This window comes from Orycteropus afer, unplaced genomic scaffold, assembly GCF_000298275.1.
Source record: "Orycteropus afer afer isolate SDZICR_OR568_19922 unplaced genomic scaffold, OryAfe1.0 scaffold00185, whole genome shotgun sequence".
NCBI classification, from domain to species: domain Eukaryota; kingdom Metazoa; phylum Chordata; class Mammalia; order Tubulidentata; family Orycteropodidae; genus Orycteropus; species Orycteropus afer.
This window is the reverse complement of record NW_006921772.1, coordinates 4465029-4481297: the sequence shown is the minus strand read 5'-3', so window position 1 is coordinate 4481297 and position 16269 is coordinate 4465029. Positions and strand designations below refer to the sequence as shown.

Sequence of the window (16269 nt, the reverse complement as noted above, 5' to 3'; positions counted from 1 at the left end):
CCAGATGGTTTCACTGGAGAATTCCACTGAACGTTCAGAGAAGTGACACCAATCCTACTCATACTGTTCCAGAACATTGAAAAGGATGGAACTTCCCAATTTATTTTATGAAGCAAGGATAAACTCAATACCAAAAACAGGCAAAGACATCAAGAAAAAGGAAAACCAATATCCCTCAAGAATATAGATGCAAAACTCTTCAATAAAATACTAGCCAATAGACTCCAACAACATATCAAAATGAACTGGGGTACATATCAGGTATGCAAGGATGGTTCAACATTAGGAAAATAATCAACATCATCCATCATGAAAATAAAGGAAAAGATTCACATTATCATATCAATTGATGCAGAAAAAGCATTTGATAAAATTCCAATACCCATTCCTGATCAAAACTCTGTGAAATAGGAACAGAAGGGACATTCCTCAACATAATAAAGGGCATATATGCCAAACCAACAGCCAACATTATTTTCAATGGAAAAAGACTGAAACCATTCCCCGTGTGAACAGGAACCAGAAAAGGATTCCCTCTATCCCCACTTCTATTCAACATTGTATTGAAAGTCCTAGCCAGGGTAATAAGGCAAGAAAGTGAAATCAAAAGCATCCAAATTTGTAAGGAAGATGTAAAACTATTCTTATATGCTGATGATATGATCCTATCCATAGAAAACCCAAGAAACTCAGCAAAAGAAAAAAAAAAAAAAAAAACTACTGGAACTAATGGAGAGATTTAGCATAGTGGTGAGATATAGATCAACATCCAAAAAATAGTTGGATTCCTCTACACCAGCAAAGATATTGCCAAAAAGGAAGGAAATAAGAAAATCAATACCATTTACAATAGCTACCAAAAAATAAAATATTTGGAAATAAATCTCACTGAGGACACAAAAGACCTGTACAAAGAAAACTGCAAAACAGTACTCAAGAAACCATAAGAGAGCTACATAAATGGAAGAACATGCAATGCTTGTGGATAGAAAGATTGACCATTGTGAAAATGTCAATATTACCCAAAGCAATCTATATGTTCCATGCAATCCTAATCCAGATCCCATTAACATTCTTTAAGGATATGGAAAAATCAATCAGTAGTTGTATATGGAAAGGAAAGAGACGTGGGATAAGCAAAGCACTATTGCAAAAAAAGAACAAAATAGAAGGTCTCACACTCTCAGATCTCAAAATACAGTCACACTTGTCAAAACAGCCTAGTACTGGTAGAATGACAGACACATAGACCAGTGGAACAAAATTGAGAACCCAGAAATAGATCCATTCACCCATGGTTAGCTGACTTTTGACAAAGGGCCAAAATCCATTACATGGGGAAGAGATTGTCTTTTTAACAAATGGTACTGGCAAAACTGGATATTCATTTGTAGAAAAATGAAACAAAATCCATACCTCACACCATACACAAAAACTAACTCCAGATGGATCAAAGACTTAAATGTGAAGCCTAAAACTATAGTTTCTCAAGGAAAAACTAGGGGCAAATACCTAAGGTACTTGACTGCTAACCAGAAGGCTGGCAGTTCAAACCCACCAGCTACTCCTTGGAAGGAAGATGGGGCAGTCTACTTCCATAGTGATACTGCCTTGGAAACCCAAGGAGGGGTCGCTATGAGTCAGGTCTGACTCAATGGCACATAACAACAACAACAATAATATACACATAGATTATCAAGCAGAACCCAAAATGCACAAACAGCAGAAGATAAACTAGATGAATGGGAGCTTTTAAAAATTAAATTTTTATGTGTTTCAAAAGACTTCTCCAAAAGAGTAAAAAGAGAACCTACAGTCTGGGTAAAAATATTTGGCAATGACATATCTGACAAGGGACCTAACTCTAAAATTTATAGAAAACTCCAGTACCTCAACAACAAAAAAGACAAAAAATCCAATTAAAAAGTGGGGAGAAGACATGAATAGACACTTCAACAAAGAGCATATTCAGGCAGCCAAGGAACTCATGAAGAAATGTTCATGATCATTAGCCATTAGTGAGATTCAAATCAAAACAACAATGAGATAACATCTGGCCCCAGTACTAATGGCAAAGTTCAACATGACAGAAAATACATGCTGGCGAGGATGTGGAGAGATTGGGACTCTCATACACTGCTGGTGGGACTGTAAAAGGATACAACCACTGTGGAAAACAGTATGGCAATTCCTTAAAAAGTTGGAATTAGAAATACCATTTGACCCAGCAATCCCATTACGAGGTATATATCCTAAAGAAGTGAGAGCCAGGAAAAGAACAGATATATGCATACCCATGTTCATCACAGCACTATTTACAATAGTAAAAAGATGGAAACAACATAGATGTGCATCAACAGAAGAATGGATAACCAAACTATGGTACATACACACAATGGAATACTATGCAACACTAAACAATAATGTAGCATATGAAAACACCGCATAATGTGGATGAACTTGAAGGACATTTTGCCGAATGAAATGTCAATCACAGAAGGACAAATATTGTATTAGTTCATTATTGTATAAAGTCAAGGAAAGGTTTAAATATGGAAGGAAGCTTTCTTTAATGGTTACTAGATTTGGGAGAGGAGGGAAGGAAACACTGAAAAAATAAACAAACAAATAAATAATAGCTAAAATTTAAATAAAAGAAAAAACATCTAATGTGTCTCTAGCAATCTCTGACTCTAAAACTAAAAGAATATGCTGCTGTTAGTTACTGTCAAGTTGATTCTGATTCAGAGAGTCTATGTGACAGAGTAGATCTGTCCTATGGGGTTTCCTTGGCTTTAATCTTTAGGAAAGCAGATCAAAAGTCCTTTTTTCAGCAGGTCCACTGAGTGGGTTCAAACTGCCAACCTTTCAGTTAGTAGTCAAGTGCTTCACCATTTGCACCAATAGGGCTCCTTAATATAATTTATAATGAATCTCTATGCTGGTGGCATAGTGCTTAAGCCATTTGCTAACCAGAAAGTTGGTGGCTCAAACCCACCAGCCACTCCATGGAAGGAAGATAGGGCAATATACTTCTGTAAAGATTTACTGCCTTGGAAACCCAATGGGGGATGCTATGAGTTGGAATCGACTCAATGCCAGTAAATTTTTTTGGGGGGTGGGGTGGGGTGGGGTGGGGGTTATGCTTTAAAGTTATCTGCCAATTTGTCATACTGTGGTGGCCTGTGTGTTGCTGTAAGACTGGAGGCTATGCTGGGTCACCCATGGTGGACAGGTTTCAGTGGAGCTTCCAGACTAAGACAGACTTGGAAGAAGGAAAGAGCCATCCACTTCTCAAAGAACTGTCCAGTGAAAACTTTATGAATAGCAGTGAAACACCGTTTGATATATTGCTGGAAAACTTTATGAATAGCCCTGAAACACTGTCTGATATAATGCCAGAAGATGAGCCCCTCAGGTCAGAAGGCACTCAAAATATGAATTGGGAAGAGCTACCCCTTAAGAACAGAGGCGACCTTAACAATGTGGATGGAGTAAAGCTTTTGGGACCTCCATTTGCTGATGTGGCATAACTCAAAATGGGAAAAATTAGTTACAAACATTCATTAATAATCAGAACATGGAGTGTACAAAGTATAAATCTAGGAAAATTGGAAGTTGCCAAAAATGAAACACAACGCATAAAGATCGATATCTTAGGCATTAGTGAACTGAAATGGACCAGTTTGGGCCATTTTGAATCAGACAACCATATGATCTACTATGCCAGGAATGACAATTTGAAGAGGAATGGAGTGACATTCATTGTCACAAAGAATGTTTCAAGATTTATCCTGAAGTACAATGCTGTCAGTGATGATATAATATCCATACACCTGCAAGGAAGAAAAGTTAATACTACTATTATTCAAATTTATATACCAACCACCAAAGCCAAAAATGAGGAAATTCAAGACTTTTACCAACTTCTGTAGTCTGAAATTGACCAAACTTGCAATCAAGATGTTGACTATCACTGCTGATTGGAATGCAAAAGTTGGAAACAAAGAAGAATCTCTAGCAGTTGGAAAATATGGCCTTGGTGATAGAAATAACACTGGAGATGCATGATAGAATTTTGCAAGACCAACGACTTATTCATTACTTTATTATATTTGTACCTTTTTTCAACAATATAAATGACATTTATACACATGGACTTCACCAGATAGAGTACACAGAAAATCAGATCATCTACACCTGTGGAAGCAGGCGATGGAAAAGCTCAGTATCTTCAGGCCAAAAGCCAGGAGCTGAATGTGGAACAGATCATCAACTGCTCATATGCAAGTTCAAGTTGAAGCTGAAGACAATTAAAACAAGCCCATGAGAGCCAAAATATGACCTTGATTATATCCCTCTTGAATTTAGAGACCACCTAAAGAAAAGGTTGGTGCATTGAACACTAATGACTGAAAACCAGAGGAATTGTGGGATGACATCAGTACATCATCCATGAAGAAAGAAAAAGGTCACTAAAAATAAGGGAAAGGAAGAAAAGACATAAATGGATGTCAGAAGAGACTCTGAAACTTGCCCTTCAATAGAAAGTAGCTAAAGCAAATGGAAGAAATGACAACATAAAAGAGCTGAACAGAAGATTTCAAAGAGCAGTTTGAGAAGGCAAAGCCAATTACTATAATGAAATGTGGCCAGACCCAGCAGCAGGGAGCTCAGGTAAGGAGAGGGACAAAGGCCCCACCCCCAAGAGGCAGGAAGTGGACAGGTTCCAAACAGCTATGCGAGACAAACTTGTCTGTCAGTTTATTGTACTGTGGTGGCTTGCATGTTGATGTGAGGCTTGAGGTTGTACCATCGGTGTTTCAAATGCCAGGAAGCTTGCACATGGTGGAAAGGTTTCAACACAGGTTACAGACTGAGACAGACTAGGAAGAAGGAGGAGGCCATCCACTTTTCAAAGAATTGGCCAGGAAAAATCTTATGAATAGCAGAAAAACACTGTCTGATACAATACTGCACAACTTTATAAGTAGCCTGGAAACACTGCCTGATGCAGTGCAGGAGGACACACCCTTTAGGTCGGAAGGCTCTCAAGGTATGACTGGGGAAGTGCTATATCATCAGAGTAGAACCAATCTTACTGATGTGGATAAATTAAAGCTTTGAAGATCTCCATTTGCTGATGTGACAAGACTCAAACTGAGGAGAAACAGCTGGAAACATCTATTAATTACTGGAACATGAAATGTACAAAGTATGAATCTAGGAATATTGGAAATTGTCAAAAATGAGATGGAACACATAAAGATTGATATCCTAGGCACTAGTGAGCTGAAATGGACCTTTTCTGTCCAATTTGAATCAGACTACCATATGATCTACTATGCCAGGAATGACAATTTGAAGAGGAATGGCATGGCATTCATCATCACAGAGGATGTTTCAAGATCTGTCCTGAAGTACAATGCTGTCAGTGATAGAAAAATATCCATATGCCTACAAGGAAGACCAGTTAATGCTATAATTATTCAAATTTATATACCAACCACCAAGCCAAAATGAAGAAATTGAAGAATTTCAACTTCTGAAGTCTGAAATTGACCAAGCGTGCAATCAAGATGGGTTAATTATTACTAGTGATTGGAATGTAAAAGTTGGAAACAAAGAACAATCACCAGTAGTTGGAAAATTTGGCCAATAACACTGGAGATTACATGATAGAATTTTGCAAGACCAATGACGTATTCATTGCAAATACCTTGTTTCAACAACACAAATGGCAGCTATACATGTGGACTTCACCAGAAGGAGTGCACAGGAATCAGATTGACTACACCTGTGGCAAGAGGAGATGGAAAAGCTCAATATCTTTAACCAAAACAAGGCCAGGAGCTGATTGTGCAACAGGTCATCAACTGCTCATATGCAACCTGAAGTTCAAGACAATTAAAACAAGTCCATGAGAGCTAAATATGACCGTGATTATATCCCTCCTGAATTTAGAGACCATCTACAGAATAGATTTGATGAATTGAACAACAATGATGGAAAATCAGAAGAACTGTGAGATGACATCAAGAACATCATCTATGAAGAAAGCAAGAGGTCATTAAAAAGATGAGAAAGGAAAAAAGACCAAAACGGGTATCAGAAGAGACTCTGAAACTTGCCCTTGAGCAGAGAGTAGCTAAAGCAAATGGAAGAAATGACAAGATAAAAGAGCTGAACAGAAGATTTCAAAGAGCAGCTTGAGCAGACAAAGCCAATTACTAGGATGAAATGTGCAAAGACCTTGAGTTAGAAAACTAAAAAGGAAGAACATGCTTGGCATTTTTCAAACAGAAAGAACTGAAGAAAAAACTCTAGCCTCAAGTTGCAATATTGAAAGATTCTATGGGCAAAATATTGAATGATGTAGGAAACATTGAAAGAAGATGGAAGGAATACACAGCATCACTGTACCTAAAAGAACTGGTCGATGTTCATCCATTTCAGGAGGTGTCATATGATAAAGATTCAATAGTATTGAAGGAAGAAACAAAGTTGCACTGAAGAAATTGGCAAAGAACAAGGCTCCAGGAATTGCCAGAATACCCATTGAGATGTTTCAACAAACCGATGCTGTGCTGGAGGCACTCACTAGTCTATGACAAGAAATTTAGAAGACAGTTATCTGGCCCACTGACTAGAAAAGATGCATATTTGTACCCATTCCAAAGAAAAGTGATCCCACAGAATGTGGAAATTATTGAACAATATCATTAATATCACACGTTAAGTAAAATCTTGTTGAAGATAATTCAAAAACAGTCACAGAAGTATATTGACAGAGAACTTCCAGAAATGCAAGCTAGATTCAGAAGAGAATGTTGAACTAGGGATATCATTGCTGATGTCAGATGGATCTTGGCTGAGAGTAAATAATACCAGAAAGATGTTTACTTGTGTTTTATTGACTATGCAAAAGCATTCAATTGTGTGAATCATAACAAATTATGGATAATATTGAGAAGAATGGGGAATTCCAGAACATTTTATTGTGCTCATCAGGAAACCGTACATAGGCCAAGAGGATGTCGTCTGAACAGAACAAGGGGATACTGCATGGTTTAAAATTTGGAAGGGAGTGTCAAGGTTGTATCCTTTCTCCATACTTATTCAGTCTGTATGCTGAACAAATCATCTGAACTAGAGAAAGAAGAAGGAGCTCTGGTAGCATAGTTCCTAAGGCACTTGACTGCTATCCAGAAGGCTGGTGGTTCAAACCCACCAGCCACTCCTCAGAAGGAAGATTGGGCAATCTACTTCCGTAGTGATACCACCTTGGAAACCCAAGGAGGGGTCGCTATGAGTCAGGTCTGACACGACGGCACATAACAACAAAAACAACATATAAAGAAGAATGTGGCATCAGGATTGGAGGAAGACTCATTAACAACCTGCAATATGCAGACAACACAACCTTACTCGCTGAAAAGTGAGGATGACTTGAAGCACTTACGGATGAAGATTAAAGACTTCAGTCTGTAGCATGGATTACACCTCAATATACAGAAAATGAAAATCCTCACAACTAGACCAATAAGCAGTATCACAATAAATGGAGAAAAGATTAAAGTTGTTAAAGATTTCATTACTTGGTTCCACAATCAATTGCAATGGAAGCAGCAGTCAAGACATCAGAAGATGTATCGCATTGGGTAAATCTGCTGCAAAAGACCTCTTTCAAGCAGTTAAAAGCAAAGATGTCTCCTTGAAGTCTCAGGTGCACCTAACCCAAGCCATAGTATTTTCAATCACCTCATATGCATGTGACAGTTGGATAATGAACAAGGAAGATCGAAGTAGAGTTGATGGCTTTGGGTTGTGGTGTTGGAGAAGAATACTGAAAGTAGCATGGACAGCCAAAAACATGAACAAATCTGTCCTGGAAGAGGTGCAGCCAGAATGCTCCTTGGAAGCAAGAATGGCCAGACTTTGTCTCACCTACTTTGGTCATGTTGTGAGGAGGGTTCATTCCCTGAAGAAGGATATCATGCTTGGTAAAGGAGAGGGTTGGCAAAGAAGAGGAAGGCCCTCAATGAGATGGATTGACACACTGGCTGCAACGATGGGCTCAGGTATAGCAAATATTGTGAGGTTGGCACAGGACTGTGCCGGGTTTCATTCTGTTATACATAGGGTCACTATGAGTTGGAGCCAACTCGATGGCACCTGACAACAACAACAACAACAACAACAACAACAACAACAACAATGCTTTAAGGTTTGGGAACTGGCGGAACATCTTCTAGAAAACAGTAAATGTGTACAAATTATGTGAGGAGAGATTTTAATCCTAATAAGTTGCTTATTCACTAAGACTGACAAGTTCTATATGTCTCACTTCTGAAGGAGCTTCCATTAGAGCACATTACAGAAGAAAGAAAAAGTAATTGAGGATAATAATAAAATTCACTGCACATTTTTCTGTCTAGAGTTTTTAATGGAAATAGATTTTCATGACTGCCACTCAACGTTGTAATGAAATCAACCTTCCCATCACTCTAATCCCTTAAGCCCATCAAATGGTAGGGGCTGGCCAGTGGGAGTACAGATATCACTCAGAATCTTCAATTATGTTAGATAGAAAATTGTAATTACATAGGTTTTTATTTTGAATGTGTTTGTTTTCCTTTGTGGTTTTTTATTTGAATAGAGGATGGCAAACTGAGTGTCCTTTATGAAGCTGAGCTCCTTAAGTGAGATAGGCTCTGGCATAAGCAGGAGAGAATGAGTTTAGATGAGCTCAAGTCACATGGTAAAAATGGGGCCCAGGGAAACATGGCCAATGAAAATTTCACTGTGGCAGGGATGACTGCTACATATATATATTTTAAATTGAGACAGCAGTTTGAAGTCCTGTACTGTTAAAACCCTCTTCCTCAGAAGCAAAGTATGTTCTGTATAATACCACCCCTCCTCTCTTCCTACTGGGCCTTTGGTGTGGTGACCCCTGGAGGCCAAGAGTTCCATGCATCAGGTAAGAATGGAGCTCTGAGCACTCTGGGAAAGGCTGCTTCCCCCCAGATTCCACACGTGTGAATGTTTCTGTTCCTTTGCTCTCCTCTGAGAGCCACCATTGCTTGCTTTCTCTGTAATCTCCAATGGAGTGGAGGTTTTTATGCCCTTTGGATCTAGAGGCAATGAGGATGCCCATGCTTCTCATTGCCACTATCAGCCCATTCTTTCTCCTTCTTCCTAAACCTTCAGCTTTGGACATAATGTCAGCAGACTATGTAATATATTACCCCTGATTGTTTTAGTCAAACACCAATCACTGCATCACTCCCTCTCAATCCTTGAAGATTTCAACTTCTGCCTTATTGTTAAATTTTCCTCCACTGCTTCTGCACAATGCTTAGAGTTACAATATCCATTTGAATGGTTCTTCCAACACCCAGGCTACTCAGTTCCAGGTTCTCTTCTCCCCAGTGATCGTATCTTTCACCTTATCAAAGCCACTAATATCCCTACATTTTGTTATCACCAATAGCTGTAAGCCCTTCAGAATATCTATTCTGTTTCCTGTCACCATCTCCTGTATTGACAGTTTTCTTCCTTTAGTACCCTGATTCCAACACTTCTTTAGCTCCACTAGGCTTATAATCCATTCTATCACCTTCTTCATGGTCTTTCAAGTCCCTTACATGTCTGTCTCCGCCTTATACAATGTAAGTTCCAAAGAAGTTTTCAATTTCTTGCATACAATTTCAAATAAAAACACATGCTCTTTTACTTTATTATAATCACTGCACAATTCTCAAACTTACTTAAAAGTGTATCTACATATCACACACAGCTTGGAGGTAACATACCTTTGTGATGTTTAGTGTTATTAAATTCATAACCACTAACCTCAAGTGAAAGAAGCTCTGCTGGCATAGTGCCTAGGGCATTTGACTGCTAACCAGAAGGCTGGCAGTTCAAACCCACCAGACACTCCACAGAAGGAAGATGGGCAATCTACTTCCATAAAGATTTACCACCTGGTAAACCCAATGGGGGTTGCTATGAGTTGGAATTGACATGATGGCAGTGGGTTTGGTTTTGTTTTTGAATCTCAAGTGGCCCGTGAGTGCTATCCTATGATCAAAACACAATTACCCTTTCTTCTCTCATTCTCTTAATTAACCATTTATATACTTTGTCTCTATTCAAAACTCCAATACCTTCTTTTCTATACTCACTCTCAGCAAGATGGCCTTTATTGAGCAAATAGATGCAAACAAAACTACCAATACTTGCATCTGTTCACAGATGAGGGTTTTACTCCTATTACTGGTGATGGACTGTCCATATTTATACCTAAAGCCAACTCATGCATCCCATTGCGTCTTTCCAACTCAAAGATTTTACTCCAGCGATTATTCACTGTCTCCTTTGCATCATTAGTTTTTTTTCCTGTTCTAGTCTAGAAGATTCACATTGACAATCTTAAAACAATAACAATAACAAAACTTTCTTTGATTCATATTCCCCTCCAGCTACTGTCTTCTGTTTTCTTTTTCAGCATAACTTCCTGAAAGAATTGCCTAGAGTCAGTTTTTTCCAATTCATCCCCTGCTATTTTCTCTAAAATCCATTCCACTTCGTCTTTAGAGCCAAACATGTCATTAAAATTATGTTTGACAAGATAACCATTGTCCTCCATGCTTAAAACATAACAAATGGAATATAAATACTTTATATTTAAATATGATAATCAATTCTCAATACACATTGTGTTTGACTAATTAGTAGCTTTTGACACAGTTGGCTGTTCTTTATTTCTTGCAATATTTTCTTTACTTACTTTTACATGAGAACACTCTCCCCTGTTATCATCCCAAAAGCCCATTTCTGCAGAGTGGATTTCAATTCAGAGCAACCCTATAGGGCAGAGTAGAAGTTCTCATAGGGTTTCCAAGGTTGTCAATCTTTACAGAAGCAGACTGCCACATCTTGCTCTTATGGAGTAGAGTGGCTGGTGGGTTCGAACCACTGACCTTTTAATTAGTAGCCAAGTGTTTAACCACTGCACGAACAGGGATACTTCCTATATCATCAGTTATTCATTTTAATTGGATTTGCTGGCTCTTCTTCATCTGTTTAAACTCAAAATGGTAGATGCCCCAAGGCTTAATCCTCCAACAGTTTCTCTCTCTCTTTACTCATTCCTTTGATGATTTTGTCCAGTTTCAAGCTTTTAAAATACCATCCATATATTGTGTGTCTTTAGCTTATTCCTCTCCCTTGAACACTGACTTACTTCCCCAACTACTTGTTTCCCATCATGCTTAGATGTCCAGTAGGCATCTCAAACTTATGTTGCAATCAAAGAACCTCGAATCCTGTGTATTCTATAGACTTTCCTATGCATATAAATGGTGAATTCATCCTGCCAGTTTCTTGGTAAAAAGAAAAAATCAGTCATCCTTGAAAATTCCATTTCTCTCATATTTCACATCTAATCTATCAACACATTCTACTAGTTCTACTTTGAAAATATATGTAGAAGCTGACCACTTCCCTAATCTCTATTGCTAAAAACATGGATCAACTCTTCATCTCTTTCCTGGATTATTACAGAAGCCTCCTGACTGAGCTCTCTATGTTTTTGTTATTAGGTTCTGTTGAGTTGGCTCTGACTCATAATAACCCCACGTACAACAGGAAGAAACAAGGCCTGGTCCTATGCCATCTTCACAATCTTTGCTATACTTGAACTCATCATCGCAGCTACTGTGTCATTCCATCTCATTGAGGGTCTTCCCCTTTTTCACTGACCCTATACTTTACCAAGCATGATATCCTTCCCTAGGGACTTGTCACATCTGACAAAATTACCAAAGTATTTGAGATAAGGTCTGGCCATTCTCACATCTAAGGAATATTCCAGCCGTACTTCTTCCAAGACAGATTTGTTCATTCTTCTGTCTATGCATGGTATTTTCAATATTTTTCACTGAGAGCACAATTCAAATGCATCAATTCTTTTTCAGTCTTCCTTATTCATTGTCCAGCATTCACATGCATATGAGACTATTGAAAATAGCATGGCTTGGGTCAGGTGCACCTTAGTCTTTAACACTTTAAAGAGGTCTTTTGCAACAGATCTGCCCAGTGTAGTACATCCTCTGATTCTTGACTACTGCTTCCATGGGCACTGATTGTGGATATAAGTAAAAGAAAATCCTTGACACATTCAATCTTTCCTCCATTTATCATGATGCTGCTTATTGGTCCAGTTCTGAGGATTTTTGTTTTCTTAATGTTGAGGTTCTGGTGGCATAGTGCCTAAGGCATTTGACTGCTAATCAAAAGGCTGGTGGTTCAAACCCACTAGCCACTCCTTGGAAGGAAGATTAGACAATCTACTTCCACAGCGATACGGCCTTGGTAACCCAAAGAGGGGTTGTTATGAGTTGGATCCGACTCGATGACAATGAGTTTGGTTTTTGGTAATGTTGAGGTATAATCCCCTAGTGAAACCCATAGTTTTTGGCCTTCTTCAGTAAGTATTTCAAGTCTTCTTCATTTTCGGCAAGCAAAGTTGTGTCATCTGCACCTTGCAGGTTTTTAATGAGTCTTTCTCTAGTTCTGATGCTATGTTCTTTATATAGTCCAGCTTCTTGGATTATTTGCTCAGCATACAGATTGTGATGTGATGAAGTGTGATGAAAGGATAGAGCCCTGATGCACACCATTCTTGATTTTAAACCATGAACTATCCCTTGTTCTGTTTGAAGACAGCCTCCTGGTCTATGTACTTGTTCCTCATGAGCACAATTAAGTGTTCTGGAATTCCCATTCTTTGTAATGTTGTCCATAATTTGTTATGATCCATACAGTCAAATGCCTTTGCATAGTGAATAAAACACAGGTAAACATCTTTCTGGTCTTTTTTGCTTCTTTGCCTTCAGCAAAGATCCATCTGACATCAGCAATGGTATCTCTCATTCCACACTCTCTTCTGAATCCACCTTGAATATCTGGCAGTTCCCTATTGATGTATGGTTGCAACCATTTTTTAATTATCTTCAGCAAAATATTACTTGAGTGTGATACTAATGATATTGTTCAATAATTTCCACATTCTGCTCTATGACCTTTCTTTGGAATGGACATAAATATGCATCTCTTCTACTTGCTTGGTCAAGTTAGCTATCTTCTAAATTTTTTGGCATAAACAAGTGAGTGCCTCTAGTGCTATGTCCAGTGCTTTGCTATGTGCTGAAACATCTCAATGGGTATTCTGTCAATTCTTGGGGTCTTGTTTTTTTGTTAATTCCTCAATGCAGCTTGCACTTCTTCCTTTAGTATCATCAGTTTTCGATCATATGTTACCTCTTGAAATGTTTATTCTCTATATTGCAACCTTTTTACTCCAGTCAGTGTACTCTGAACTCACCAACAGCAATAACTTTTAAAAACCCTATATACAACCATCCCAATGATTTTCTACATGGCCAGAGTAAAGCAAGGCCACATTAGCATTTCTACTATTGCTTGAGCATGCCAGCTCTACTTCTGCCTCAGACCCTTTACTTTTCATTCTCTGATCCCAGAGACTTCCATATGCCTTTCAGATATGTTAAATCAGTGCAACTTTCTCAATAAGGCCTTTCTGACCACCATAGTTAAAGCTTTTCCCAACTTCACAACACCTATCTATTTCTCTTCCTTGTTTTCATTTTATACTTATTACAATTCCAAAGAAACCAAACTCACTGCCGTTGATTTGGATCTAACTCACAGAAACCCCTCCTTGGGTTTCTGAGGCAATATCATATGGAAGTAGATTGCAACCGTCCTTCTGAGGAGTGGCTGGTAGGTTTGAACTGCCAACCTTCTGGTTAGCAGTCAAATGCCTTAGGCACTACGTTACCAGGGCTCCCATATTTGCCCACTTCTGCTGCTGTAGTATCAATAGTTTCTTTGCCCAGAAAACAAAAAAAGATAATTTCAATTCTGTGCAACCACATTATATTATAATACTATGTTAGATATATTTTTGTATAATTGAATATGGTGTTTCCTTTGCCTAACAAGGAATCTGTTACTATAGAGCTGTAGAAAGTTTGCTATTAAGTAGAAATTATATTCAAATATTATGTTCCTGATACATATGGATACAAATGGAAGTTAGGCATCTCATGATCTAGAATCTTGCCTTGGCATTACTACTCAACTGATTTTGTGAGCAATGGCAATCCATTTAACCAATGGGACTCAACAGTGTCATATATTATAAAAAAAGGGGGGTTGAATTAAATACTCTCCTAGCTTAGATTTTTTGTTGAAGTAATTTTTATTCTTTTGCTTCTTCAACTTGTAACATAAAAAACAGAAATGAAAAAGTGCAATTGTAGGATGCGTATGTACTGTGGTAGTTAAGGTTATGTGTCTACTTGGCTGGACTTGGTTTTGAGTGGCTGGGCAGCTGGATGTAGTTATTTCCCATGAGAAGGCTGATAATCAACTCCATGGTGGAATCTATGCCAGCTAAGTAGCTACCTTAGGGATGTGGTTTGCTTCCTGTATAAAGAAGACAGCGTTGAGAAAAGTATCTGAGCTTCTTGGCACAGAAGGACCCTGCATGTAGCCGAGTCTTCATTCAGCAACCTGCCATGTTTCCTACTGATCTTGGGACTGTGTCTGGACTTAAATTAGTGGCTTGCCATGTTATTTGCTAATCTTGGGACTCTGCCATTTTATTTGCCAACCTTGTGTTTGTCACCCTTAGCAGCCAGCAGCTGCCTAAGAGAAGCCTCCAGCTTCAGTGGGCTGGAAAAAAGAGGCAGAGCTGAAGCCCAAGGATGAGGGGCTTTCACCCAGCCCCTAGAGCTGACACTTTGAACTTGGACTTCCAATCTCCTAATCTGTTTATTAAAGCCACCCATTTGTGGGATTTTCTGTTAGAGTGGCACTAGAGAACCAAAACATGTATTAATTGAACATAGTGCCATACTCTTTAAAAAAATAGCAGCTAAATTAGTTTTGGAAATGAATTTTTTTTTCAGATGCTCTTCATATTCAGTCTAAGCATGCAGACAACACAGAAGCAAAATCAATATTGCTCTTTCAGAGTACCCTTACATTTAATGCAAATCTATAATTCTTGTGAGTAAGGTGCACTAGGAAAGCCAGAACACTTAAGAATTTATAAATAAAGTAAAGTCCATATATGTTACATAAAACCCTGAGTGGTGTCAGGGCAGTCTTTACAAGCAAATGCATTAATATTTCTGCAATGCAATAAATAATTGTATTAAGATATGTAGCCACTCTAAATAGTGTTTCTTCACTTCACATCAGATTTTGCCATAAAATAGTTCAGGTGACATCAAGTTTAGCCACCAAATGAATCACAAAAAACTTTCAATGATTTCTGGATTTTAGAATTGCACATAAGGAACTGACAATCTGTTGCAATTACAAATGGTAAAAACAAATGCTGTTTTGAAAACATAATTTAAAATTTTTCACCTCCTCCACACGTGGCATCACAATCTTCCCAACCTGTATGTGTCCACATGAACAGGGGTTCAGGCTCCTTAGAGCTCTGGTTCTCTGGAAGCGGGTCTGATGGAATAGTGTATTCATAGTGTAGACCATAATTCTGATCTTGAAATAGCAGCACCTACAATATATAAAGATGATCTAAGGAAGATGGGTCAAATTAGAGCACATTCAATGTAAATGATCACACTAAAGACACTGATGCCATAAATGCATATTACATGGCATCCATGATCCCTGATAGTAGAGGGATAGATGATAGTAGAGATGGGACATAATTACCAAAAAGTTGAAATAGTCATGGTTTTTCTTTTCTTTTTTTTTTTAATGGGTCTTTAGACTTACCTCAAAGCTAAATGAAATTCAACTTGCATGAGGTCAGAGATACCAGATTATTTTCTGTCAAGTCAATGGACAAATCTATTTCACAAAGCAAGGTACATATATGATTAAGACTTTGGGTTATACCCAAGTGTGGAGATGCAGGAATCGTTGTCCCACCTACTTTCAAGATATGACCCACTATCTAAAATCAAATGTAGCCTTTTCATTCATATAAACAGAAAAGATAGGTATGATACCCCTAGGGTAATAGAGGATGAGGATATCTGCCTTTAGGAATCCTTCTTCTCCACAAAGGTGGGGAACATTGAGGCATCTCAACATAAATAACAATTTAATTTCATGTATGTTTACAGTTAACTTTACTTTTGGAAAAGTGACTGACTTTCCATTTGCACTAAAGATAGTTTTCTTTATATATAT

At 38.2% G+C, this 16269-nt stretch overlaps 1 protein-coding gene across 1 annotated transcript in view; it reads right to left on the bottom strand.

Moving 5' to 3' along the window:
- The window catches only part of ADAMTS19 (ADAM metallopeptidase with thrombospondin type 1 motif 19), a 511689-nt gene that overhangs the window by 92399 nt on the left and 403021 nt on the right, over positions 1–16269 (bottom strand). The window contains exon 18 of the mRNA XM_007947461.2: positions 15472–15625. Coding sequence (XP_007945652.1) covers positions 15472–15625 — 154 coding nt within the window. The remainder of the gene's footprint in view (positions 1–15471; positions 15626–16269) is intronic.